This window comes from Falco biarmicus, chromosome 1 (assembly GCF_023638135.1).
Source record: "Falco biarmicus isolate bFalBia1 chromosome 1, bFalBia1.pri, whole genome shotgun sequence".
Taxonomy (NCBI): domain Eukaryota; kingdom Metazoa; phylum Chordata; class Aves; order Falconiformes; family Falconidae; genus Falco; species Falco biarmicus.
Genome location: NC_079288.1, coordinates 40,750,358 through 40,777,845, shown reverse-complemented (window position 1 = coordinate 40,777,845; position 27,488 = coordinate 40,750,358). Strand labels below are relative to the sequence as shown.

At 41.7% G+C, this 27,488-nt stretch overlaps 1 protein-coding gene across 4 annotated transcripts in view; it reads right to left on the bottom strand.

The window, feature by feature from the left end:
• Positions 1–27,488, bottom strand: part of ZDHHC8 (zinc finger DHHC-type palmitoyltransferase 8) — a 125,664-nt gene that overhangs the window by 28,652 nt on the left and 69,524 nt on the right. For all 4 annotated transcript variants that reach the window (XR_008822141.1, XM_056340881.1, XM_056340895.1 and 1 more), the window contains 2 exons: positions 6,360–6,481; positions 1,349–1,506 (listed from right to left, as the gene is read on the bottom strand). Coding sequence is in view for 3 of the 4 variants with exons in the window: in XM_056340881.1 (XP_056196856.1) it covers positions 1,349–1,506; positions 6,360–6,481 (280 nt within the window). In the remaining variant the exon portion in view is untranslated. The remainder of the gene's footprint in view (positions 1–1,348; positions 1,507–6,359; positions 6,482–27,488) is intronic.

Here is a 27,488-nt window from a genome sequence, read left to right as displayed (position 1 = left end):
GAAAACATTTATGTTTTAAAACTAAGAATATACAACTGAGGTTTTCTACAAAAAATCCAGCTCTATTCAATAATTCACAGCAGTTTAAGAAATTTAGTGAGACAACTTATGAATAGCTGTAGCTATTCCCCTCTGCCCAGGGACCTTGGCAGCTCCTTACTCTCTGTCTTCTCAAATCCTGCATCCTTGTAAGGCCTTCCACAACAGGACAACCTTGTCCTATTTATCAATGTTACTAGACACAGCACTGCTTCCAGATAATTACAAGTTAGATCTATATTGCCCTGAAGGAGAAAATGACTGATACAAGATAAACCCAGGCAGCCTTTCCCTCACATGCAACTGTGCTGCTTTCTTTGGGACTATTCCCTTGCTTGTGGCAAAGAGGATTAGGACAAAGATGGTGTATACAGCATTCCAGCTGACTCTGGTATTTTTTCCCTTTCCGATTAGTAATTCCTTTCATTTTAATGGCACAGCTGAATATATTTTAGACATATTAAAGATTTCATCTTTCTATTGGAAAAAATAGACCTTGCAGCAGAAACAATCCTTAAGAAGTAGAATTTTTAGTTCAGCAATAAAAAATCCCCCCTGGCAATACACCACTGTGGATACAGCACTCCTACTTGCTTACAGTCTGGGGGATGTGTATAGCCCAAAAGCATAACTTACTGTATTATGGGGGTTGTTTTTGAAAAATCCCATGTGCCTCATTGAGACTCTATGGCTATCAAGAAACATGAACGTTCTATAATTCAGAGCGACCAACATTAGAAACATGAATGTGTTCATGCTCTGAGCTGGGGTGTTGAAACAAACATGAAGTTGTTCCATTGGCTGGAGGACCACTCTGACTTTTGTGTTTGGTTTTCCTAAAGCTCACACACCATCGTAGCTTCTCTGCTTGCCCACTGAAGTAGGCACCAGTTTGTTCCAAACTAAACAATGAGCCCTAAACTCACAGATGACAAGCTACAAGGGTTCACCCCAAATTTCCTGCTCTCCTGAACTCTGCCCCTTTATCAACTCTTCCATTCACTCCTTTTTTACACTCATGATCCCTTAGCTACTTTAAGGAAGACATAGCCAGCATTATAAATTTTTATTCTCATTATCACTGGCAACAAAGCTGACATCAAACATTATTGCATGTGTAACAACCATGATAACTGAGGGCTGTGTTTCAAATGGTACTAATTAGTAGGAGTTCGTCAACAAGACTACAGCTGGGAACTTCCAAGAACTGAAATATTGGAGGAGGCACCCAAATGCATGTTTTCAGTAGTATGTGCAATGTCATCACTAAGGCAAAGCCAACAGATCGTGTAATCAACAAAAATGTTACCTCAACACAGTTGTCACAGACGCTGCAGTGAGAGCAGCGTGGAGGACGGTAGAAGTGGCAGGTGGCACACCATTTCATCCGTACTTGGATTCCTTTAATCTCCACATTCTTGTAGAGTGGAGCTCGGAAGTCATCATCTTTATCTTCATCTTCATCTGCTGCTCAATGCAAAACTAAAAGTTAGTGGAAATAACAAAGGTTAAAGATAAAAGAGCTAATCCAGTCGATGCCTTGGATACAGGGCCACTGCATGTCCTCTTGGGCTTGTCAGGGAAATAAGAGTGGTGGAAGTGATGGACTGTCAGAACAGGTTGTCAGGGCTGCAGAACACGTCGGTGATCAGGGCTCATAGGAGGGCTGTGCAACCTTACTCACCAGCCCCTGGACAAAGAGAGGTGTTTGAGTCTTATCTTAGCCATCACATACAACCCGCATGAACAAGATGAGCTGCAGACTACATGTAGTCAAAGAGGAGATGGAGATCACCCAAGCCCTTGTTGTGAGAAGTTCTGCTGAACAAATTTGGGATTAATTCAATGCTAGCCTACCAGCACATAAAGTGAAATAAATTACATTGATAAATATTAGAAGAAGGTTATGCTAGCTCAAACCCCCAAAATCAACCCAGATGACCTAAGCAATAATTCGTTCAACACTCTAGTGTCATCCCACAATCATCCCAAAGACCAGGGAGCGTGATGCCACAGTGAGATATGCCATTCTGAAGCAATTTTTGTGCCCATGAAAAGTCCTTGCATCAGTTCTTACTTTATAGCACACTCCGTGCTCACCTCTTTATAGCATACCAAGAACTTGCTTTAGTAACAATACATAACTGGGAAGATCTCCCCTCTCTCAAAGGCAGCATGGTCTACTGATCCAAGCACAGGAATGGGAGTCAAGAAGTCCTGGATTCTAACTGTCTCACTCTGTGGCCTTGAGCTAGTCATTTAGCCTCTCTTTGCCATTAGTAAGATGAGGATGACAATATCGGTCATTTTATTAGGGACAACATGGAGGGCAGATGATTTATCATCTCAGCTAAGCACTGCCCTGTTAAGAAAAGAGGCCATTTAAAAATAAATGCACAAAATAAAACCCAGTCTATAATAGACAAATATATATTTAGAAGAAAAGGAAAAAAATGAGAATAATGTTCATGAAAGTTCATCCTTTATTCTAGATTCCTGTGATCTATATTAGTTTCCTTTTTACAGAGAAAATCTAAGAAGTTCACATCTATTTGACACCTGGTTAAACATTACAGTGCTGCTGGTGTTGGTTGACTGGCTCCAAATTTGGTGGAATTTGATAATGTTGTCCCAGTGGGGCATCAATCACTGTAATTTATTTCTATGTTAAATCTTCTCTAGATGTGTTATCATGATCTAATTTCCACTGACTTCAGAGGGAGTTTCTTCTTTCACTTATATGAGCTTGGAATCTGGCTCAGCTACAGTATTTACCTTGCAAGAGTATTCTCTGGATTAATGTTTGTGCATGGAAGCAGAGTGCTGTACTGGCACCATTCTCTATAATTTTCCTTCATTACTAGTCAGTGGGACCCAGCTAGACTCTAAATCCCATAGGCACTTCTATAAATACAATCTGTTGGTTCTTCAATAATATTATAAACTAGCCCATGTTGTATAATACATGTGGGCATGTGAAAACAAGACACTAGAACAGTCAAACCATTTAAGGTCTTGTAAAAAAACCTGACTATGCAGACGAAAAGTCTGTACCTTGTATATACCTACATGCATATAACACATCAATCTTGCAGAACTGACAGACACTTGAGGAGTTTGTATAAAATAGATTCACATCAGAAATACTGGAAGCCAGTTTGTAGTTGGTATCTATAATTAGACAGCAATGAATGTTGCCAATCTCAACCCAGACTGTAAATCAGATTTGTCAGGGTAGCCCCAGTTTCAGTAACCTAATACTTCCTTTCCTCTCATTTTGGTGTATAACTGGCAACTCACCCGCACAGAGCCAATCCCAGTTCATACCAGAAACATTCAGAGAGCCAACAAATTAAAAAATTATTCAAACATGAGTAATGGATCTGGGAACTTGATTCAGGCCCTCTTCAACAATACAAGAGTGTGCTGGGTTTACTTACTCCCATAGCCCAAGTCCTATTTGCCAGAGAACCTGTAAGCTGATATAATATAGCTAGAAATGTGTTTTATTTCCAGCTTTCAGTGATCTGAGCAGAAGAATACATTGGCAGAGGAATCTATCTTACAGCACAGATTCTCATACTGACACAGGGCAGCCAAGCCTCAGGTTTTTATAACATATCTTACCATTTTTGGTGGCTTCCTTAAAGGAATCATGCAATTTCATTAGAATCTTAGCTTTTGTGTTGCTGATTTGTTCTTTTGGTTTTGAAGTTAATTTGTAACTATCAGAAATGTGCTAAGAAGCTTGAAAACAAGAAGACTAAACCTAATTTCAACATCAGAAAGCAAACAGATCTACTGTATATTCATTTTAAATCACTCCTACAATTTTTTAACTCCTTGCGCTGGCAGCTCTGCAGGTGGCGTGGGGTGGTGATAGCTTTTTTCACATGCACGCTTGTATCTGAAATAACATCTGCTCCTCTTTCCACCCAGCACTGGTATTTATAGTGTTTTCCATCTTTCTTTTTCCTTATCAGTTTGATTCCTTCACAGAGAATCATAAAACAGTTTGGGTTGGAAAGAACCTTAAAGATCACCCAGTCCCACCCCCCTGCCCTGTTCAGGGACACCTTCCACTAGCCCAGGCTGCTCAAAGCACCATCCAGCCTGGCCTTGAGCACTACCAGGGATGGGGCACCCAGAGGTGCTCTGGGCAGCCTGTGCCAGTGCCTCGCCACCCTCAGAATGAAGAATTTCTTCCTAATATCTAATCTAAATCTACCCTTTTTCAGTTCAAAGCCATTACCCTTTGTCCTGTCACTACATGCCCTCTCCAGCTTTCTTGTAGGCCCCTTTACATACTGGAAGATGCTACGAGGTCTCCCCAGAGCTTTCTCTTCTCCAGGCTGAACAACCCCAGTACTCTCAACCAGTCTCCATAGGAGAGGTGCTCCAGCTCTCTGATTATCTTTGTGGCCCTCCTGTGGACTCACTCCAACAGGTCCATGTCCTTCTTACGCTGGGGGCCCCACAGCTGAACACAGTACTCCAGGTGGGGTCTCCTGAGAGTGGAGTAAAGGGGGAGAGAATCACCTCCCTCAACCTGCTGCTCATGCTTATTTTGATGCAGCCAAGGACAGTCGGCTTTCTGGGCTGCAACCACACATTGCTGGGTCATGTTGAGCTTCTCATCCACCAACACCCCAAGTCCTTCTCCACAGGGCTGCCCTCTATTCTCCACCCAGCCAGTGTCTGTGCTTGGGATTGCCCTGACCCACATGCAGGACCTTACACTTGGCCTTGTTGAACTTCATGAGGTCTGCACAGGCCCACCTCTCAAGCCTGTCAAGGTCCCTGTGGATGACATCCCTTCCTCCCAGCATGTTGACCACACCACACAGCTTGGTATCATTGGGAAACTTGCTGAGGGTGAACTCAATCCCACTGCCCATGTTGCCAACAGGGAGATGGGAAGGGAGGGAAGGTGATGAGAATGTCCCAAAGTTTCTATTTGATCTCTTGGTGTGTTTCTCTTTTAAATGCAAAGTCCAAAATAAAGAATCTGTTTGCAAAAAAGAAGTTAGAGAAGTGCAAAGGAAAGTATGAATTCACAACACACTCAGTACCAACCACTCACAGGGCATAATGAACTTTATTCCAGCTCTCCTCCTACCAAAGGCAAAGACCATGGATGCTTTCGATAATCTCACATCTCAAGCATGTTTAATCGCTGCTATCTCTGCTGAGATGAAGGAACTAAAAAGTCCAGGAAACTTGTTTTAACAAGCTCTAAGTGTTTAAACTCTTTTGAAAGTCTCCCTAGCACCTATTTGTACCTTTAAGCACCTAACTCTGCATCACTTAATCTTGCACAAATGACTGAATCTTGTCTGTGCCTTATTTTGCCTTTACACACAATTATTTCCTTAAGTGGAGTGCTGCAACACTTAATCAGGGGTTCGAAGGCTGCAGCAGAAAGGCAAGGCAGGCAGATGCTCATCATCAGACCCTGCTATCTGGAGAAACATGGCACTTACCATTCAGGGAAGCCAGCAGGACAGGTACCTTGTTCTTGTCAGACAGCAATTCAAAATAGATATTGAACTCAGTGAATAGAGGTGAGAAAGCACAGCTTGCAGAAAGCACAGATCCATTGGTTTAGCAAGACTGCCTAGAGCAGTCTCTGCTCCAAACTGCATGTGAATAATTATTGGAAGACGGATAAAATGAGGTGATAATTCTCTCATTAGGATATGTTAAAAGAGATAGCTGCACTGTGGTTCCCATTACAAAAGCTGAGCGATCTTTATCCTATTTCATCAGCTGTGAATCAGTACTAATTTAAGCAGGCATATCTTTCTAAATGTAGACATTTTTAGATACTCTAAGGCAAGCCTTAATCATTATCTTTTTTAGTGTTCAGTGCTTCTGCATTTGTTTTAAGGCCTTTGGAAGGTCTGCTTTGATGAAGCTGTTTCAGAAAGTTAGCCTCTCCCCTCCACCATGCTCTGCTACCTATTGTGAAGACAGTGACTTAAATCCAATTTGCCAGCATGACACAGGGGATGGAAATCACAATCACATCAGTCAGGAGAGCTACTCAAGGAGAACCATTCTATGCAACCCTGTGCCCTCAGCTGCCAGTCTGAGCAAGTGAAAGGACAACTGCCACCTCCTAGCTCAGAAGAGAGATGGAAAGTACCCAGCATTTACTACCATCCCCACCTCTGCTGCCAGATGAGTGTAATTAATAAAGTCTACAAGAACAATACCAGAAAAAAAGGGATTAGTCAGTGAACAGTGTATTTGGCTACTTGACATCTCCTTTAGCTTGGATTTTCAAATCCCCCCCCAACAGCCCCATTTTCTGTTACCTCGTGGGAAAACTCCAGGGTCCATGAAAGTTGCCATGCTGAAGTTTGCCAGTACAAACAAGAACACGAGCCCATTGTACACTGGGATGGCTGGGGAGATGGCTTTTGTCAACCAGGGGCACCTGTGAAGAAGAAAAGTTATAGATAAGGGCTCTTTTGGCTGTAACATAGTTTCTTCTCATTCACCATCATCACACAGAGAAGTAGTCTCATCACCTCCCCACCAGCCACGCAGCAAGGCTGAATTCGCAATTTAACAACAGAAATTTCCATAAAGCCAGTTTCAGTGATCTAAAATACACTGCAGACACGCTTTGTAAAGCTGCTTTGTTACATAGTACAGAAAGCACCAATTGTTCACATGGCTCATAAGGCTTTGCAACCCTATTGCCTTATTTGCAACCTGGCATTTTGCTTCTTTGTGTAAAAGCCTCATCCCATTGTTGCATTTCTGTTTACCTTCTACATAGCCTCGTTGCAGCTGGTGTTATTTTCACTTTTCACTGGTGTAAAGCAGAATAGGATTCTTAAACCACTGATCTCTACAGCAGGTACAAAGAGAAGCACACTCACTTCTCACTACACTTCCCTGGGTGGTTTTCAAGTCCAAATAACACTCAGAAGCAACACTACAAAAACCTCTCCTTAAGGAAAGTTTAGATAGATCAAGCATGGGCTCTGCAGGTGTCAGCGGAATGTAAGAATGCAATATTGAAAAGAAAGTAGCTGGCATCTGCTATGAGAACACTTCAGGAACACTGGAAAGGCTTGCTGCCCACTTGGCAAATGTAACTGAGAGGAAGTGAAGATAAAGGAGAAAAAGTAGAGACTTTGGAAAAAGGATGGAGAAATGCCTGTTAGTTATAGGAAAATTGTTTTAGCTGCGAAGAAGAACACTTCCACCAGCAGAGGAGGGCAGGACCAAGCAGAAAACAGCCTGTCTCACAGGCAACTTCACCCAGAAAAGAGCAGTGTTTATTCACTTAGCCATTTACAGCCTCTCTAAAGCTTATCTCTAAACAAATCTACACCAAATCTACTTGTCTGTTCTGCATAAAGAGATTTGGTGTTATAGGGCTGCTGAGGGGGAAAATCTGATCAATCTCATTAATGTGGAAACATAAATAAGGAAAAAAGCAAGACAAATAATCTCTTTGAAAAAAGTAAGACCCCTGACTGACTGGGTCCTTAGATTTCCATCTGCCTTGGCAGCCAGGGACTCCTCCAAAGTTGCTAAGCAGACAGCCATTCAGCTGCAATGCCTTGCCACCATTAGCATAAATCATACATCGGGCCACATACTGTGGATTGTATTTTGCCTGAATTACATCCACGGTTGAATCTGGTTGTCTGCCAGGCTGAAGCCTGCAGAGAGAAAGAAAAAAACAAACAAAAAACCCAAGCAGCCCTCTCCCAAATCTAATTTGCACTGGTTTTGCTACCAATATGCTGTTTTGAACAGCTGAGAATGGTGTTATTGACCTTGAAGGGATGCTGTGGAACACACTCCTGTGGCCAGCATTAGAAGGGCACTGTGTTTTCTCCTCTTTGTGAACAGGCAAGAAGAGACTGTTTTACACTCCCTCCTTCTCACAACCAGGCTTTTAACATTGCACTGCTGCAAACTGCTTTTAAAAGGACTTTTCCCTGTGTGTGCTTCAATCAGTTTGGCCTGGAGCGAGTAAAAGATAAGACAAATCCCATCCAGAGTGAATGAACTGTAAAGCCGAATGCAAGATATGTCTGTGGCCAGAGCCAAACCTCCAGGCTGACTAGGAGAGAAGGAAAAAAATCTCACTTGAGTAAGGATGCTTCGCTGTAGCCCACAGATGGGGATCAGAAGGATAGGGTTTTCTCCTGGGACTGGTCTTAGCAGGGAAAGGCCCAGGAAATTAACACCTATTAAGAGAATAGGAAAGGGCTGAGAGTTCAGTGGAGGAGACCTGAATGTGTCTGTTTCTCTTGCATTTGAGATCTCATCCAGGTGATTGTAGAGCTTGGGTAAAGCAGCAGGTCTCGTAGAAGAGAAAGCTGATGGAGATGAACTAGCTCAGAGAGGCCAGATGAAGACAGCTTGATTCCATGAGGTACCCTTATGTTTCCCAGGAGGTGGAATTTCAATGTGCAGCAAGGTCATACAGACTTGCTGCCATTCTCAGTTTTCCTCAAAGCAGCTGCTGATGACTGAAAACCAAGGCAAGGCAGAAGTTTCTCACTTGCCATGAAATGTGCCGCAGTGACCTTGCCAAGCAAGCTGCAGGCCTGTCACTAACAGTTTCTGCCAGATCCTTTGGAGGAAACTAAAGGAAATCCTGAAATAAGCAGTTATAGAATTAATTCTACCCAGGGAAGGTTCTTCCCTCTAAATTATAGTAAAATTACGATCAATAATGGCAATGACTGATTTGATTTCTTCCCATGAAGAAACTGCTTACACAGAGGATTATGAAGTTACCCATTGCTTGTCAAGCATGGGGGAGAGATTTCACTGGCAGTGAAATCAAGTAAGTTGGCAAATCAAGGGACAGGAAACCGTTTCTTACAGATAACTAGTTACTCCGAACAAGATTATAATAAGAGAGACTGTCTCAGATGATTAATGTAAGCATTTGTTAATGTTCTCATTTATGATTTACTTTGTCATGTTCCCAACAAATACATCAAAATACTAGGAAAAGCTTTAGCCATAAGCTAAACTGAACAGCTCATTTAATGGGTAAATACTGCATCTGAAAATACTTCACGGAAGTTGAAATAGAGGATAGAGTGAGTCATTGTACATATTAGCCAGAAGGTCTGTTCACAACCCTTCCATTTTTTATTCCCAGAATCTTTATGCAGTACCATAGATAACATAAAATTACATGGGACAAAAGGGGGCTCATTTGTAAACCAGACTGGCTGATAAAAAGAGATCAAGTCCTGGCTTGTAACTGTACAAAAGTCTGAAAAAGAAAATAAAATTGCTACTAGGATTCTCCCCAAAATGATGCATCTTCCCTGTCCCTCCCCTCTAATGCACACATAATTTTAGGCAATGTAACAGAAATTCTAATCCAAGTCTGGCAGGTTGTTTTATCACTAATCCATCATACAAAAGTCTGGCTTCTGACCCTCTACGCTCTCTGCCTCAAGAGGGAAGCTGCAGAACTGTCTGAGCAGCACCTGTAGTGAGTGTCTTTTTACTTTGTGCGTATCTTCTCCCCAGGAGATCTGTTCCCAGCAGTAATAATGCCCATCTATGGGACAAATCTAGCTGAACTTTTCAGTTGCTTGTTCTAACAGAAGTTGTTATGAATCTAGGTAAACAACACATGGGTTCAATGCTTTCTTTGGTTGGTGAACACAAAATTTCAAGAGCCTAGTGTCTTGTGTCTTCAACTCATCTCACAGTGGAACTATAGAGCATGAAGTGTACCACAAATTTTATAGGGCCATATAAATTAAATAGAGCCAAGAGCAGTGTACAGTCCCCTAATGGAGCACCACCAGCACATTTTTCTGAGAGAAAAACTAAACCCTAAGATTTCTGGTGCACATGACATCTAGGAGCAAAAAGACTAAGTTTAACACAGACCTTTTCTATTACAGCTTAATTATCGTCAAAGAAAGCTGCTCTGTTTGCTGGAGTCCCTGCAGAAACACAGTCACTTCAGAGGTCAAAGGCAATATCCTTGGACCACCGAAAAGTTAAATGATGGAACACAGTAACAGATGTGCTATGACTTGCTTTTTGCATAAGCACCTAGACATGCCCCACCTGGCATAGCGGCAGCTCAGAAGACAATCTGTTTCCCATGGCCATTATTCCTCACTGCACAATCAATGTTTAAGTTCAAGGTAATGTGAAAATAAATGTACAACGGGTTCTCTATTCCAAGTTAGTGTTGACCCCTTGCTTGAACCAGGAGATCTGAAGGATAATATTGCTACATCAAGAATGGCTCAAGAGAGAAACCTTCAATGGTTTTGTTTACTGTAGAAATTAAGAGCCAGCATACACCACCGTGGCATACTAGAGATAATTATAATCTCAAATTCTTCTGAACAAAGCACACAATTACAGAGGCAGCATTTTCTTCCATAATTATACTTCTCCGACATAGAGTGATTCTGCTCATAACTCAGAGGAGAGTAATTTAGGGTGACAGATTTAATCTCATTTATCCTATTTGCTCTTGAAACCCTATCCTAATAAAATGGAAAGTTAAAAAGATTAACAAATAGGATCACAGAACTTGCTAGGTGTCAGGCAGACTTATGCATGATGAGCTGCCACCTTCTGCTAAATTAAGCAACAAATAATCCTTTCTGCTTTTTTACTTGATGCTTTGTAGCAAGACATGTTTGTGTCTTATAATCATAGTTCACCTATAATTAAGTAATTGAATAAGACATTTTTCTTGATTCCTGCTTTAAATTAAAATTTGGTGGGTTTCATTAAAATCTTAACATGCTTAGAGAGGCAGTAGGCCACAGAGGATGGAACCTGGAATTTCAAGTACTGGCTTTTAGTCTCGGCTCTGACATCGGCTTGCAGTGTGACTGGAAGCCATTTGCTTCCCTCCACCACCCCAGTTAGACCTTTTGCAAACCAGACACAAACTACTGACAGACCATCTTCCCCACTGCACAACAGGCAAGGGATCACCTTTGATTTTGCAAACCTTAAAGCATCTCTTAGGGCCAGGCTGGTGGCCCTGGTGTTCGCTTCCTTGGAGGCCAGCTGCGGGCACTCACCACCTCTCCTGAAATGGGCAGGGTGTAGCACAGTGCTCCTGCTGATGGCTGTTCCCTGAGGATGTGTCTGATTTACCTACTAAAGAAGGCCAGTGGGTCATTTTACACTTTTCTGGAAGCACAACAAGTACATGTGCGCACAGGCTCCCTTCAGGGTGTTCCGTGCCTGTAGGCCAGAGGCGAGGAGCAGAACATGGAAATCCATGAGGCTCCAACCCTTCTCCTTCTAACAGAAAGATAGTGAAATCTGCTTGTGTAGTGCACAGAGATGATGTGGGAACCTCAGGAGTACAGACATGCACCCAAACTTTGGATACTTATCCATACCTAATAAGATGACCCCAGGGACTGTCTATTTGGCTGCTCAGCTGCACCTAATACTCAATCTGAGATTACCACACATCCTTCCTCTCAGTCTCAAACAGATGGCTGATATGCAACAAAACAATTTATTTCTGCACAAATCACAAGGCATGGGTTTATAACACAGAAAAGAAACCATCTCTTAACTTGAATCAACTTCCACCATTAGAGTGGTAGAACAGTAACACGAAATAGTTGATTCAGTGCATGCAAGTAGAAGCAGCTCAGTGAAGTAGGGACTAATTAGATAAGAGGGGTCAACCGGCAAAGATAATTTGACTAAGCACTGGTACTAATTTCACTGAAAACTTCCAAACTGTGTCCATAAGTCTGTAGCAGCCTGACCTGGTTTGATTCCTCTCCAAGAGTTTCTAGCCAAACCCTGAACGTTAAGAACATATAACAATTTGTGTACTGGAAAATCCCTGTAAAAATTTTTGAATCATCACCAGATGTGACCAAAGATTTAACATTTCTAACATCACCCTGATACCCAGCAACCCTGAGAACTGGACCCAGTGCCCTGGGCTGCCCCAAAGCTGCCCTGTCCCAAAAGGCACAACAGTCTGGATGGCCGAGATAGGTACACAGAGGTGAAAGTCCTCTTAATCCATCATTGTACCAGCTGGTCCATAAATGAAAGTTCTATCAACTGACTGATTCTGAACATCCACATTTTAGAAGAATTTCAAATTTTGTGTAAACATTGTACTGTAAAGCCCATTCCACCGGTGTGTACGCAGGACAGAGAAGGCAAGATAGCATCCTGAAGGCTGTACATTGCCCAGTCTGCACCACAGAGCAGAGAAGGGCAGAGCTCTCAGTCTTTAGCAGTGAAAATCTAACACATTCCTCACATATACCAGTCTGAGTAAGATTTTTCTATTTATATGCTCTTTCCTATCCTGAAATCACAGAAAATTACCTTTCTGGAATAGTAACACAAGAAAAAAAAAAAAGCTCATTTTCCATTTTTTGTCATTACCAAAGATAGCTCGGAGATTATTGTATATCTAAAAATAATTTCCAAGGTGCTAAGACATCTGTAGGTTTAACAAGGCATCACCAGAAACAGTCAGGAGAGAATGTATCTGAGCGTCATAACCAACCTGAAAAAGAATGACAGGTCTTGTGAAAATAGCAGGAGGTTCAGGATAGCCAGATCCTTTGCTCAGCTCTGCTGCATCAGATTTTGATAAATGAACTAATTTCTGCACCATATCTTACTCATTGGCAAGACTGGGGATAATATATTGTTGCCATAGCACTACACCCTCACTGTGAGTACAGCAGTTGTACTGATAAAAAGTAACATCAAAGTAAAGGATAACAAATCCAAATGTCATGTAAAAATGGGGAAAAGAGAAGTAAATACTGGAGAATTTACTACTGAAAAACAGAAAACAATGAGAGATGAGTGTCACATGGAACAACTCATGCTGGTCACAAGTGGGAGATACCAAAACATCTACGCTGGGTTTCCAGGTGCAGTTATCCATCACAAGAGGCAAAAAAAATCACCCCAAAACCCTCATGAATGTCATGAGCCCCTTCCTAATTGAAATATAGCTGAACACTACAGACAGAGGCTCAAATCCATCACCTGCTTAACTGCATTTAATTATTCACAAGAAACGTGCTGGGCTGAAATTCACTCAGGTTTAACAAGAGCTGATGGAGTTTCAGTGAACTTTCCATTACACCCTGGACTCCATCCAAAGGCTAGTGGTTCATGTCTGGCAACGCACAGATCAGAGGAGCTAAATCAATTAAAAAGTCAACTTGACATATAATGGTCCTTGGTGAAAAGTCTTATCTGGGCTATACATCACCCCAAAGTAAAATACACTCTACCTTTTTCACAAAGCTGCTTGAAACCTCTGGAGCATGTTCCCTTCCTCCCTTTTTAAACAGCCTCTGAGTATCTGAGGGAAGACATGATTGTCATGTGAACTGATGTGGGAGAAATATAGAGAAGGAACATGAACACTAATAACCAATTCTGAGTGAGACAACCATGGGGTAAACCTGGAGTAACCATCACCCTCAAGTTCAGAAGCCATCTAGCCATCCCAGACCTACTGCACAGGCACAAACTGACCCTGCAGCCACCGGGCAGGACATACTTTTATGAGCTACACACACAATGTGACTTTACATCGTGTGTACAGTGAGCAGACAAGATTGGATTGATCTGGACTCAACACACGTGGCTTTGCAAAGATGTTCTCTGCATGCTCAGCAGCTGCTGGGAGTCCAGAAACCTGATAGAGCACCCATGAAAGTAGCAAAGACAACGGTTACTGCTGGGAGCTGCACTCAGTTGCTCACAGCAGCAGGGCTTGGGTAGGCAGGGACTGGGCTCCTTTGCAAATACAGATCAAATCAGCAAAATCCTTCTTTACATGATGCTTTGAAAATTGCATTGTCCTGCAGTGAATTAAGGACCTATGCAGAGCTGGTTAGTGCTTACTGACATACATGAAAGCCCAGGAGACAGTTTTTGTTTTGATATACTTGCAAAGGAATATGCTATAATAGCATAGCATCACTTGAAATACTCAGCTTTTTGTTTGCACCTCAAATTGAAGGCATTCATTGCACATTGATTCTAGGGTATATATAGACTAGATTTCAAAGTACACAGTAACATTTTTGTATTAGGAGAAGGATAATGCTCACATCAAAGTGAGACAGTAGGTCTTCACAGCACTTCAAGCATCTAATGGGCTGCAAGCGGAGTCACCCTGAGCAGTAGGAAACCCTCTGGTGCCTCATGGAAAGGATCCAACTTCCAGTTTATGGGCAAATCAGAGCGGACTCTGAGTGCAGGTTACAGAGTGAGCACACAGATCCAGAGACAAACCCCCTTATGTGAAGCTCCTGGGTTTTATTTCTAAGCCCTGGATTTTGCAAAGCCTAAAATGCCATGCAAGCTGGAAGAGGCAAGGACAAGTGTAATCCAGGGCTTCTCAAACATGCACCAACCTTTTATCAGTACTTTTTATCAACATGCTGAGCAGCTGGAACCAAACTCCATTTTTTCCATCAGCTAATAAGAGAGCTGAGTGTATGGGTGGTCTTTGGGTCACAGTAAAGAGGGGGGCAGTGAGGACTCACTGCAAAATAACCACAGCAGGAGAGACACTAGTTGCCCTGTCACACTGATAGTTTTAATCCACTTGGTTAGAAAAAGAAGGAACTGCTGCTCAGTAACATTCCTTTGCAGTTCTGTCTGCATATGGCTGCCACCAGCATCGCTGTACTGCAACAGCTGAATGACTTCCAGCCCATTCCAAAATTCACTTAAAGGAATTATCAAGCTGCAGAAACCTTGCTAAATGGGAAATCAGAGAATTACCTCCAAAAGATGCTGTGTGAACCAATAACTCATAACACAGGCGAGTTCTCAATGCATGTGGCTGCACTGCCCTCTCAGCCTGTGCTCCCATGTGCACCACTTCCAGCAATGATCACAGTCCAACTGTCCAGCATGGTGCTCAGGGAGGTCAAAAGATACTTCACAGTGTCTGAAAGGGATACACATGCTATGCAAGTTCAGTTTTTCTCAGTCCTTTCAAAGACACCATGTGGAATACAAACTTGTGCTTCTAATTTGTAAACACCAGAATTATTAAATTAATGACACACCTATTATAGCAGTGTTAAAGAGACAGCCCCTCATCTTGAGTCCCAGAGTCCTGTTTCCTTGAGTAATGACGAACGCAGCTTATTTGGGTTTTATACCACTAGTGACCCTCAGGATCTTCCAGACCTCTCAGCAACCTGTAACCCAAGTATCTGTTGGGTAGATGGAATCCCATGCCTCTTGATGAAAAAAATGCAGAGGATAGCCCCTCCCTAACTGAAGGCTGTTCCCGTGTTGTCCTCATCCTTGTCAATACATGCATGAATCCACCAGCAATGCTGAAACATCAGGTGGGCTGCTCCTATAGAGTTTCTTTTTAAAATAAGTTCAAATTTTCAGCAGCCTAACTCAGACACACTTGAGGTGATCCCAGCTACTGGCACAGAAGGATTTTTGCAGACTTTGCTCACTGTATTCCCCAGCCACATACTGGCAGAACACATCTAGTACACATTCAGTGTTTGAATTCAAGAGAGAGTACTGTAGTGGAAGCAAGGTAGCTCATTGCAACTATGCTGTGATGAGAGAGAGAGGCAAGTAAAGAAATATTATGAGATAAGAAGAGGGGTGGTGACATCAGTGAAAAGATACAGTCTATATTACCCTTGTTGAAAAGTTAATTTGACATTTTAGATATCCCTTTTCCACATGAGCTGTGTAGAAAGAAATTAAATTTCACCAGATACCATCCCTTTACAGCTACTGGAGAAATTACTTAACTAAAAGACAGCATCTTACCAGATTAAAGTACATGCCACTTAAACTAACAATGAGCCAATATGCGTAAGAAACATTCAATATGAGGTCTAAACCCTGTGATCATGTCCTCAGTAGATTAGCAGAGAATGGGGTAACATAATTAGCTTTCCAAGACTCAGTGAAAAAGAAGAAAAGCAGAGTACACCAGCAGAGACAGCCCAGGTGTCTGAGCTTAATTCTGGACAGCCTGGGTGCCAGGGTGCCCATCATGAGTTTGCATCAGAGAACAAGTTGCCTCCGCACTGAAAAGAGCCGCAGAGGCTGCTTGGGGTAGTGGACACTGGGAGGGAATATCTTACTGGAGGACTGGATTTCTCTACCATGCATGCCACTTGCTTCATGAACCGGCAGTGAGATGCCAGCTGGCCCTGTCAGGGATGTTGCATGGCCTGAGCTGGAAAGACATGAAGGACCATCCAGTAGCAGGCGAGGTCTGACACTGCTGCCACAACTCAGGTGTCTGAGGAAGGCACACACCCCAGTATCCAGCTAGCTGCGACAAATCTGCCAGCTGCTCTTTGCAGTGCTGGGGCAGCTAGAGATACTTGTACAAAGGAGGGGAAGGAAAAACCTGTGAGGCTGGCAATAGCAGTTAAATTTCTTCCATGACTTGACAGAGCTCTTCAGGAAATTTACAACTAATTAAGACCAGTTTTTTGCAGACTTGTCTGGATCATGTATTGCCTTTGAAATCTGGAAACGATACCCGTCCATGGCCTGAATAACATGCTTCAGAGCTGCTGTGCAAGTTCTTTCATCTATGCAATAGCTTGCTTATGCAGGGAAAGGAAGCCAGTCCTAATCTGAACTCTCGTTTGAATATTTCTAGACACACATGCAGCAAAATTACTACAGTTATTGCAAGGTTTCCCTCTTTAAACCAGAAAGATCAAGGACTTCATATTTTACAGAAGGGATGAGTGAAACAAACAGATAGAGGTACCTCTATTACAAATAGATACAGAAGATAGGGTAGAAAGTGTAAATATTCTCATATATCAAGTACTAGAGCATTTGCTCCAGCATATATTATTACACATTTATATAGTAATAATAATAAACAATAATGGGGGAAAAAAAAAGCCTCTTTTAGAATCCCATCTTTCATTTCACTCTGGAATATCCTCCTGAAGGGGTTTTATATTTATATAATGACATTTATATTTTGCATAGCTGGTATAAGGAGGGCCTAATATACTAAGATTTTAAACAGGGTGCAGTGGGGTGGGGTGGGGTGGGCGGGGATCAAAATTCCTTTAGCTCAGATTTAAGAAAAGAAAAACGCACAAGATGTTCATGTTTCATCCTATAAAACTAACTTTGCATTTGGGTATTTGCATACATACTCCCTCACCAAGCCATGCACTTTTGTGAAACCAAGTAACATTTCATGGCCCAGGTCTCTTCTCTGCAGGATGGATGCCAGCAACAGCAGGGCAGAACTGGGGTCCTCTCAAACCAGTTCACAGTCCTTTTCTGCTGGAGGACTGGGACTGTTTCAGGGCACAAGGACGCAACTGAAAAATCCTTGTTTCTTCCAGCAGAGGGTAGTGGGGGACACAGGCCAGCAAGCAAACATGTAAGATTATATTGCAAGGTAGAGCTGTATGCAGTTCAAAACAAAACTACGGGTGCAATAACAATAATAAAACAAAATGACACTGCTTAGCCCAGTGGAAATGTTACAAAACTAAATGCATTCTTCCATCGGCATTCATCAAATGAAGAAACGCATCAAACTTCAGCTTGTTCTCATTATCTCCACCCTTCCTTGGTAACATCATCTTCATTCCCCTTTCTAGTTTTGGGAAGGGACACCCCCAGGCAGCAGCAGGGTCAGAACAGCCTTTTTCTGAGCATCTCTACTAGAAATCTGTCTTCTCTTTCCCTCTATGGAGCTATTCTCTTTTCCTTGAGTCTCACCGAGAAACCACTGAAAACTTTCTGGCTCTGTTTCCTCTTTTCTCCCTCCCATTGTCCTGTTGCTAAATTAAATGACTGAGCAGCAACACACATGTCCTCATGCAGCAGAGGAATACTGTGCTATTGCTGCTTTAACTTGGGTGTGTGGCAACGCAAAGGCATTCTCAGGTGCCTCCACGGGTCTCACAACCCACGGGCAGATCTGCAGAGAAATGTCCCAGGATTACAGGCAAGGGCAACACGTGTAGGAAGTTCACGGCTGTTCCCATGCACTCCCTCAACAGACACCAGAAAGAGCCACTAAGGCAGAAGCACAGCCACAGTCTTCTCAAACTACTAAATGACTGTGACTCCCTGGCTTAGACTGAGCATTTCCAATTTTAACAGCACAAACCAAGCCCAAGTCCCAATCCTCGCTGCCTGCACGTCAATGACTGCAACATCTCTGCTCACCATCTAACAGGATTAGGGCAGGCTTCTGGAGGCAGCTTCTCCTGCAGGTAAAATCTTATTACAGTACCTATCAAAAACAAAGATCTTTTTGGGGAGCAATAAAAACCTAAAACAATCCACAGTGACTGTCACATTAACAGTCATTTTTTAAATTTAAATTATGAAACACAGCATCACCTTCTTAGGTCTAAATGTTTCTGTCAGCTTGGACAAAATATAAAGGGAGTCTTCCAATATTTGTTTTGGTGCACAGGTATTCAATTCAGGTTGACGGAAAACAAAATTACCTTGCTTAGAAAACATCCTAAGAGACGATAGCATCTTAATTACAGAGACAGGGAAATGGGATTCAGCCTGGTATACAGATTTGTTTCTTGCCAATTCCACTCTCAAGTGCAGTAAGACGCAGATCTCACTAGTAACCATAGTGGCAGGGGGAAGTGTCATCGCTTTACTTAGGTATTATTTGTTCTACACCAAACCCCATCATCTTAAAGACAGAAGAGCAACTTGCTCACATACTGCAGTGGACTTTGGATAGCTACTAATACCCCGCTATTCACTAAAAGCCTATGGGTTTTCTGATTTTGTGGGGTGTTTTTTTTGGAAGAACCACAAAGTTATCAGAAAAGGTACAGTTACGCTCTGGGCCTGAAGAAATAAAAATCTTCTGACTCTGTAGCCATAATTCAGGAACATAAGCCAGGATTACAATTACCAGAGATGCATTAACAAAGCTTAATACACTCCCAAGTCAAAATGGGACTATTAGCAGCTCCTGTACCAAAATAGAAAACTATGGAAAGGGCATATGTGTCACCATCTGCTAATGATATGCAATAGGCAAACCAATGCAGGGAAAAAAAACAACCACAACATAACTGAAAAAACCCCAAACCAGTTTCTTTATGAAACTTGTTCCTATTTCCAAGAATCAAAGTGAATAGTCAGCTTAAGCATTACGCTTTGCAGATTCCCAGCTGGAACCAGAATGAGAAGCATCAAGCATCTTATGATTTAACTGTTGAGAAATTTCCAGGCCAAACTTTCAAGCAAGAGGTTTGGATACAGATCTGAACTGTGAGATGTTTTGTCTGTGGAGTTCCACCACTGCTTCCAATTGCAATAGTTAGCATAACATACGCATACTTTTTAAATACCCAGCTGCTCCTGCACTTTGCTGAAGTTCATTAATTCATGAGTTTTTTCCCTTAATTTAATTTAAAGAGTAGAGACCATCATTTTGCTTTTCAGAAAAATATGAACATTTACTTCTTGCTGAACAGCTGTCACAGTGTAATGGAAATAATTTACTGGTCAGTTTTTCTGAATGAAGCTCTTATCCCTCCTCCCCTTCCTCCCTCGATATATCCTGAAAATCATATGCCACAAGCAAATTAGTTTTGGCTTTTATACTAGAAAACATCTAGAACTCTGGGATACTTTACTTTTCTTTACATTCCTCTTCACAAGTAGACAGTCTACCATAATGGTTAGGTGAAGTGCAGAGCTCCACAACACAGGAGAACGACCACAGAGACATAAACAAAACTTGCAAAGCTAGAACTGTGCTTTCGTCTCCTTTGATTTGAGGGGGGGGAGTAAATGAAAAAAATAAAATAAAATCAAAGTATCCCAGTCACTACAGCCCTTTTCTGAAGCTGTTTTATAAATTTGTTATATAACACAAACAGCTCCAATCTTTCTGGTTTCATATGTCACTGTCAATATTTTTGGTAGGGATTTGGGGTTTTTTTACATGACTACTGGAAAATCCAAGCACAGAGCTACAATGCATATTCTGAAGAAAATTTCAAAGGAAACTCGTAACTTCTCAAAAGTTACTCAAAAGTAGTACACTGTACCTGACTCCAAAGGTCAACAACATGGTAAAAATGAACTTCTGGAAAGTTAAATCCCTGAAGTACCCTTTGGTGAACATGAAAAGCAATTCCTTTTTCACGACCAAAAAAGTCCCTTTTTCATGTCATAATTAGAGGATGCACATTTGAATCCTACAAAAAATATTTTTTCACTCACCCACTGGAGTAAAAAAAGGCTTTTTTGCATTTACTTGAAGTAGTAAAGTCAAGTAGTTAGAGTAAGTGAACTGATCGAGGGCTATTTTTTTCACCAGTTTTCCTATATATTCCACAATTCAGCAAATTTTTTACTCTGCGAACACCTTGCCTTTAACACTAACTTCCCTCCTCAACAGTGTCGGGAAGTTTTCCTCTTAAAAGAATACAAAGATATGTCAATAAAAATTAATTGGAAGGTGTTATAGCCAGTCTCAAGGGAAGTTCACCAACTAGGGATAGACAGAGATTTACTGCAAAAATGGCTGAAATCAGTGATTATCAGCAACAGACAAGTCAGTCCTTGAGAGATTTATGCTGCTGCAGGTCCAGCATGGAGATGCAGATGTGGAGTGGGGCCATCCTCTTCCTCAACTTCTATCACAGCAGGCCTCCCAAAGCTTCTCACTTGAGATGTTTATACCTAATTTTCTGACATGCTTATAGGCCTGTTTCCATACACTACAGTTAGGAAAAGAGCCTCTCACATTGTTCCTCAGGCATGAGTGACACACTTGTTTTATCAGCTCTTCAACAGTTGCTGTTCAACATCAAACACAGATAACAGCAGGGTTGTTTTTTTTACAATACCAGATCAATCAAGTAATCGACAAGTTAGCAAATCTGTTTTCTTTTCACAGAACTTTGCTTTGATTTTTTCTGATTAAACAAAAGACTGTGTGGATCCTGCCTTTTCTCTCAAAATGGAGCGCTGCCCATACAGGCACTTTAACTCTGTATTTACTTTCTAAACCATCATATTCTCTCTTCTCCCTCCCCATGACAGCTCAATGCAAGCCACAGTCCCTGGGACATCTGGACATTGTGGTTTGAATGAATCCCTTTCCAGCCATGAACAAAAGAAAACATTTGGTGAATTAATAAATACTCAAGACTTCTTAGTATTTCTGAATTGCAAAACATTGCGCTTGCAAAGGCTTTACAGAAAATAGCCCTCCTTCAAATGGTTGTTAAAAAGAAAAGCAAAAGCTCCATGTTAGTTGCCTTAACTGTGCAAGATGAGCAAATGCATCTGCCTTGTGTCTTTAGTAATTGATATGCAGCAGCTCCTTTAGTATTCCTTGCTTCTCTTGAATTCACATAACCATGGCTTTAGTTTCCCAGGGACTTTTTGTGACTGTTGGGGGGGGGGGGGGGGGGGGGGGGGCAGGGGAGGGGCAGAAGGCTAGACAGAATGATATGGTTATGCTAAAGGTACAGTGAACACTGCGAGCAAAAAAAATGCAAGTATCCTCATTCTGAATAGTAACAGACACCAAGACAGCAGAACCCAGCCTTGAACTGGAAATGTTTTAAATTATTCACGATTTGTGCCAGCAAGACAAGAAAGGGGTTAAAGTGAATCCAGAACGTTTTAATAGACATAGAAAAAGCAAAGAGTCTGTCCAGAGAGTGTGGTCCCACTGCAGCCTCTGTACCACCCCTCCCTACAGGGTGAGGGACAGCATGGCATCTGTGTAGTTAAACCATTTCAATAAAACTGCACCCTTCTTAAAAGTCAATCTGGGTGTGCACTTCTGGCAGAAAGGATGCCTGGGCAGCAGAGGGGAGGAGCAGGCAAGGAGAAAGAGATTCACTTTCTACAAGGATTTTGTTTCCTACAAGTTTGACTTTACTCCAAATGCTTGCCTTCACAAACACACAGGCATTGAATGTTCAAATTCCATATAACTGTGCGTTGCTCACTTATGACAGCACAACCAGCAACAAAGAAAAGAACTTAAAGTGCTCAGCTCCCTTCAAACAGGGAGAGAGCCTGCGGTGACCATCTAGAGAATGCGTGACTGGTTTTTCCACCACCCCATGATGCACAAATATCACACTGAGTTCAGGGAACTCTAGTGAAATTCTGCAAACAGGCTCTGAGGAATTGTCTGCAAGAATGTTAAATCTCCAGCTCCCCCTCCCTGAGCTAGGAGGATCAAGAAATCACAGATCACGAAAAGCAGAACCTCTCTGGAACATCTCTATTGCAAATTGTTGTAATTTCCCATCCGTCTTCAGCTTGGATGAATTTGCCGGGTCCACAGGGGATGATTCACAGCATTCGTTTTGGATTAAGGGTTCCTAAACTGTGACTCAGGAGACAGAGTAAATGGTCTGCAGCTGCCTCACAAAGCCATGTTAAATGGTGAAAGTGCCAGTCCCATGTGGCTGTGCTAGTGAGTCCTAAACAAGTTTGAGTCGAGCAGTTACCACCTGATCTAAAATTTTAGGAATGAACAATTGCGTCAAGTTGATTTGCAGACTGATAAAAATGTGAAAGATTTGTTGGATAACCTCTATTGCAAAGGACATGGTTTGTTCAGGCTTTTTTTTTTCCTATTAGTGAAACTGATAGTCTGTCATTTGCTTTTGTATTGAAAGCTGCTTCTAACACCACACCTTGCTTTGTGTGCAAACAATATTACAAACAGTTGTGTTTGGCTTGACATCTAGTCTAACTGCAGCGTGACTCCACAGAGCTTAGCGAAGGCAAACAGGCAAAATAAGAACTACATCCTCTGGATCAAAGAAGTTTTTTAGAAAGGCCACACCATTCACTCATTATTTCTCTGGCAACTTCTGAATTTGGAAAATTTCTGGATTTTTCAGTAGGCACAAAGTCCTTTTTTTAGTAAAGTCCTGCTTTACGTTTGTCTTTTACCATGTCTCTTCTGTATATTCAATGAAAGGCAACCATACAGCACCATAATAATGTGTTACTTTACCTTCCCCTCAATTTTCAGTTTCCATACTCTCACATTTTAGTCAATCAGTTGTTGCTAAATTGTGTCCAGTGCTATACTAACTTTCCTCTATCATACCACTCACAAGTGGAGGCTAGACTGTGAGAGTCACCTTGAAATGTTTTGCTCCTTAAGCAACCCCTTACTGTTGAGTGGATACAACTGTACAGGTGGGTGCTGCCAGCAAGTATCAGGTAATTAACTGCAGTCCGGTAGAAAAATTGCATTAGCATAGCCAAGCCTAACATCAGTCTACTAGCTCAATGCAAATCTGCAATGCAGACGCAGAAGCCTATTTAGCCAGTTCACTTCAGTATTTTAGGTTCAGTAACAGAAGCAACTCCACTAGCTCACTGCTCAGCACCTTCCACACTACGGAAGATTCTTCATTAATCTGCTATAATTCTTGGTCACTGCGTGGTCTGAGTGTTGAAACACTGTTGTTTGAAACAAAAGAAGTCGTGCCTGCAGTGTTTGCAGACTGCCAAGATACTCACAACGCATGAACTACATAAGCATAAAGAAACAGAGCACCATTGGTATTATAATATTTTAGTGCTACCTCATCTCCTAACATCACGGCTGCGTGAGAAGAAAACTGTTCACGTGAAGACACATGCCCAGCTTCCAGATACTCCCAGTTAGGCTCTGTCTTTATGTGACTGCACAGTCTGGCTCTTCAAAGCTTTTGCAACTAATAGCTGCAACTCCACTGTGTCAGGCTCCAGGTCCATTCCACATTTACATTTAAGCCAAATCACAACATTTACAATGTGGACTTTGAAATTCATTGATAATACAAAACAGACTAATAGACCAACACTTCCACCTAAGCACACAGGAAAGCAGTTTTTCCTGTGTATTAGTGCATTACTTCCTTCTGAACAAAGCTCTGACATGAACAGGATTGTAGTACCAAGGGAATCAAAAAACTACCTGCCAGCCCAGCTGAAATTGAGCACCAGCTGGAGCCAGCCTTGACTCTGGTCAAAAGGGAAGACAGCAGCCTCAAACCTTTGCCTTCCAGAGAAGATGGCCAAGCAACACTGTCACCAACATCTCGCTGTACCAGATGGCCCCTTCTACACAGCAGCACACAGAGAGGAAAGCAGGACTTTCACAGCTTTTCCTACTACATCCAATTGCATCAAGGACTGAACTAGTTAAATTACTGCTCCATGCCAGCTGATAAATTCTGTTTAGAAACCATGTAAGCATTTTGAAAAAGTTTTATTAGAGCTGCCTGGGGGCCTGGCAAGATGTAGGAAACTTATGTGACCCACTTATATTGCTGATCAGAAGCCTTTTCCCAGCAGATAGTGGGACTGTATGCGAGAACAGTCAGTGAAATTTCAGGGGAAAGCTCTCCACAGAAATATTCTGTATTCATTGTCTCCAGTCTCCAACTTTCATTACCATCACCATGTAGCATCACAACTTTTTGGGGGCTCTTGTCCACCAAGAATATTATAACTTCCTCATACAATTCCTCTTAACATTTGCCTTAAACTTATTTCCTTCAGTGGAGCTTTTTGGTAACTCTGAAAGACTTTGCATACTATTAATGTGTCAGGAACCCTCCCTGTACTTAAAAGAATTTACATGTTATGCACCAGGAATCCTTTAAAATTGCTTGCTTTTGACCAGAAAGAAAGCTGGGAAAGAAGCCCCTGATGGAGCATAGTGGCAGTGATGGTAAAGTCGGAGTGAAGCGCTGCAGCCATGAAAGAGAAAAATAATGTAGCTGGATCATGAAGTAGATTCTTGGAACATATGTCAAGGCCAGATCAAAACAGCCAATTGTTGCTGTTATCTACTTAATCTTCTGTTGTGTGGAAAAGGGAGTTAGGAAATTCTTTTCAGCCAACGCGACTGTCTAAGCCAATGCCCAAGGCAAATAATGCTCTAAACAATAAGGCATTTTGTTTAACTCTGCAATAAATACTAAACTTGCAAAGACAGCTGGTTGCAGTCTCTTCCTGCAATTTCCAGTTGATACTTCATATTTACATAAATGCATAACCATACCTAATGTCCCCACCCCCAAGTCTCAGCTCCGAGAGCAGACATGAAGTTGGAAATAGTGGCTTAGAAGTTTAATCCTTGCAACAAAAAATTAGGCCACTTCCTTGAGAGCTGCCACACAGTGTCTATTTAAAAAAGTGAAATTCAATAGGGGCACCACAGCACACAAGATCCATTTGTGGATTTTTACTTCCCAGTTATTGAAATCTTTTCACAAGATTGTCAACCATAGAACAGTTTAATTGCAGAAGGCTCTCAGCAGAAGAAAGAATTGACGCTACCAGCTCCTGTAAAATGGGCATTAAGGACAACTGCAAGTCAAGGCAGCAATCTGAAATGTTTGCTTTCAAAGGAACCCAGCCTTGACAAACAAGTACCAGCATCTGACTGTACCATGCAATGGTCCTTGATCTTTTACCAGCTATATTATTCATACAGTAGATTAACTGATTATTGTTTGCCCTATCTATTGATTGTGAAAAGCTAATAAAAATGCAACTTTGGCTGAAAATGATACATGCAAATCTGTATGCATTCTTTATGCTGAAGATATCAGTACAATGAGTCAAATCCACAAGCAGAAACCTTAATTTAAAGGGACATTACCCTGAAGGTACATTTATCTTCCTGTATATACAATAAAATTATATCATCTGTCTTTGGCAGCACAGATGATTAGAAGCATAATATTCATAGGTTACAATATAGACCATAGAAAGACAGGAGTATATTCATCTAAATTTCAACATGTTTAATAAACCTTAAAATGCAGGGTTCTGGAAGCTCACATATCCTACTTTGCCAAGCAGAGAGTTACCCTTTCTTGCATCCCCACCAAACCCTGCTAAATTTTCCATTCCAAGACCACGGAAGTCCCTCAAATGAAATGAACGAACATGGCTAATTGCAGATACAGGAGCAGACAGACTAAGACTGCCTTTTTCTTCGCCACAAGCACACCTACCTATGACCAGACTTCTGCATGATGGCACAGAACACTAGGGATGCTCACCCAGTCACTGCTGAAGACTCTGAGGATAAAGAAAGTTTTGAATCTATTGTCATCCCTCTGGAAAAAAAAAGTCATTTTTTCCTATATGATTCAATACAAGGCACAAGCTCTTGCAGTCACTGCGTTCAGAAGGACAAGCACAAATCTTTAACTTGATCTGGATCTACTACCACCTCCTTTTAGAAGCTATTTTGCATATGGCCACTCTAAGGCTAAAATAAATACATTCTAATGTAATCACAAACCATTAATGGATTAGATCTACAGCCTGAAAACTCAGTATTTAGCAAGCTATTGAAATTGCAGATGCTTGAAACGTGTAAGAAAAAAGAACCTAAGTCCTAGTATAGCTCTTATACCCAGGTGCATCTTGCTTCCTCTTCCCCCATTCTTCAGCAGGCACATGGCCGATTCATTGACAAGTACATTTTCCCAGTTTGGTTTCCTGGGAGTCTCTATTGGCTGCACATCAAGCCAAATGTTCATTTTGCTATCGACATAGCCAGGGGGCTTAGAGATGCCAGCCAACCCTTGTTCAACTGGTGTTACTGTTTTACAACATGTCATGCTTGGTGATATTGAAAGGAAAAGCCAATAAAAGGAAAAATTAATCTTGTGATTAAACACAACACTTTGGATTGCTGGCTGCTGACACTGGCACCATGCCACCCTCTTGGAGGACAGAACAGAACCTGTCTGCTGTCTTCGACAACAAAAGGATTTTTACAAAATAAGGGTCTCTTGCTATGAATGATCAAAATGAGCAGCTTGGCAAAGAGACCTGGCCAATCATCAATTCCAGCTTTGTTCTATCCCAACTTAAAGCTGGTATTGTCCAGTTCCAGACTGAGATGATCAAAGTCCTGCTCTTACAGAATTTCTGCACACCATGTAAGTTACAACTAAATTCACAATATATGGAATTTATAGCACAATTATAGGAGAGTAAGAGTTTGAAAATTTGTTTTTAAGGTATTTGCATGTGTCGATACTGAGTACAGATTGTTTGAGATCTGAATCCTCAGGGCTTGCTAAGCACCTGCTCCCAGGCTTATGTACCATTGAAAGATGTGTGCTGGTCCTTTGGAAAGGGATTAATTCCTTTTCAGCTATGACTATTTGCATAGGATACTGTGTTTGTTATGCCAATGTCCTCTTTGATACTTACACTCAAGCATAAGCAGTATTTTTTGTTATCAGTTCTACAATGTTAATTTTTATTCTGGCAAATGTTAAAGTTTAATTCAAAATCTGCTTAGAAGGTCTCCCTTAGGGAAATTGAGATATGCAAATACATTTAGTGAAAGCAAGAAAGCTCATAAGCATGGTCAAATCAGAACACACTTCTGAATGACTTCTCACCATCATTGTGTTAGA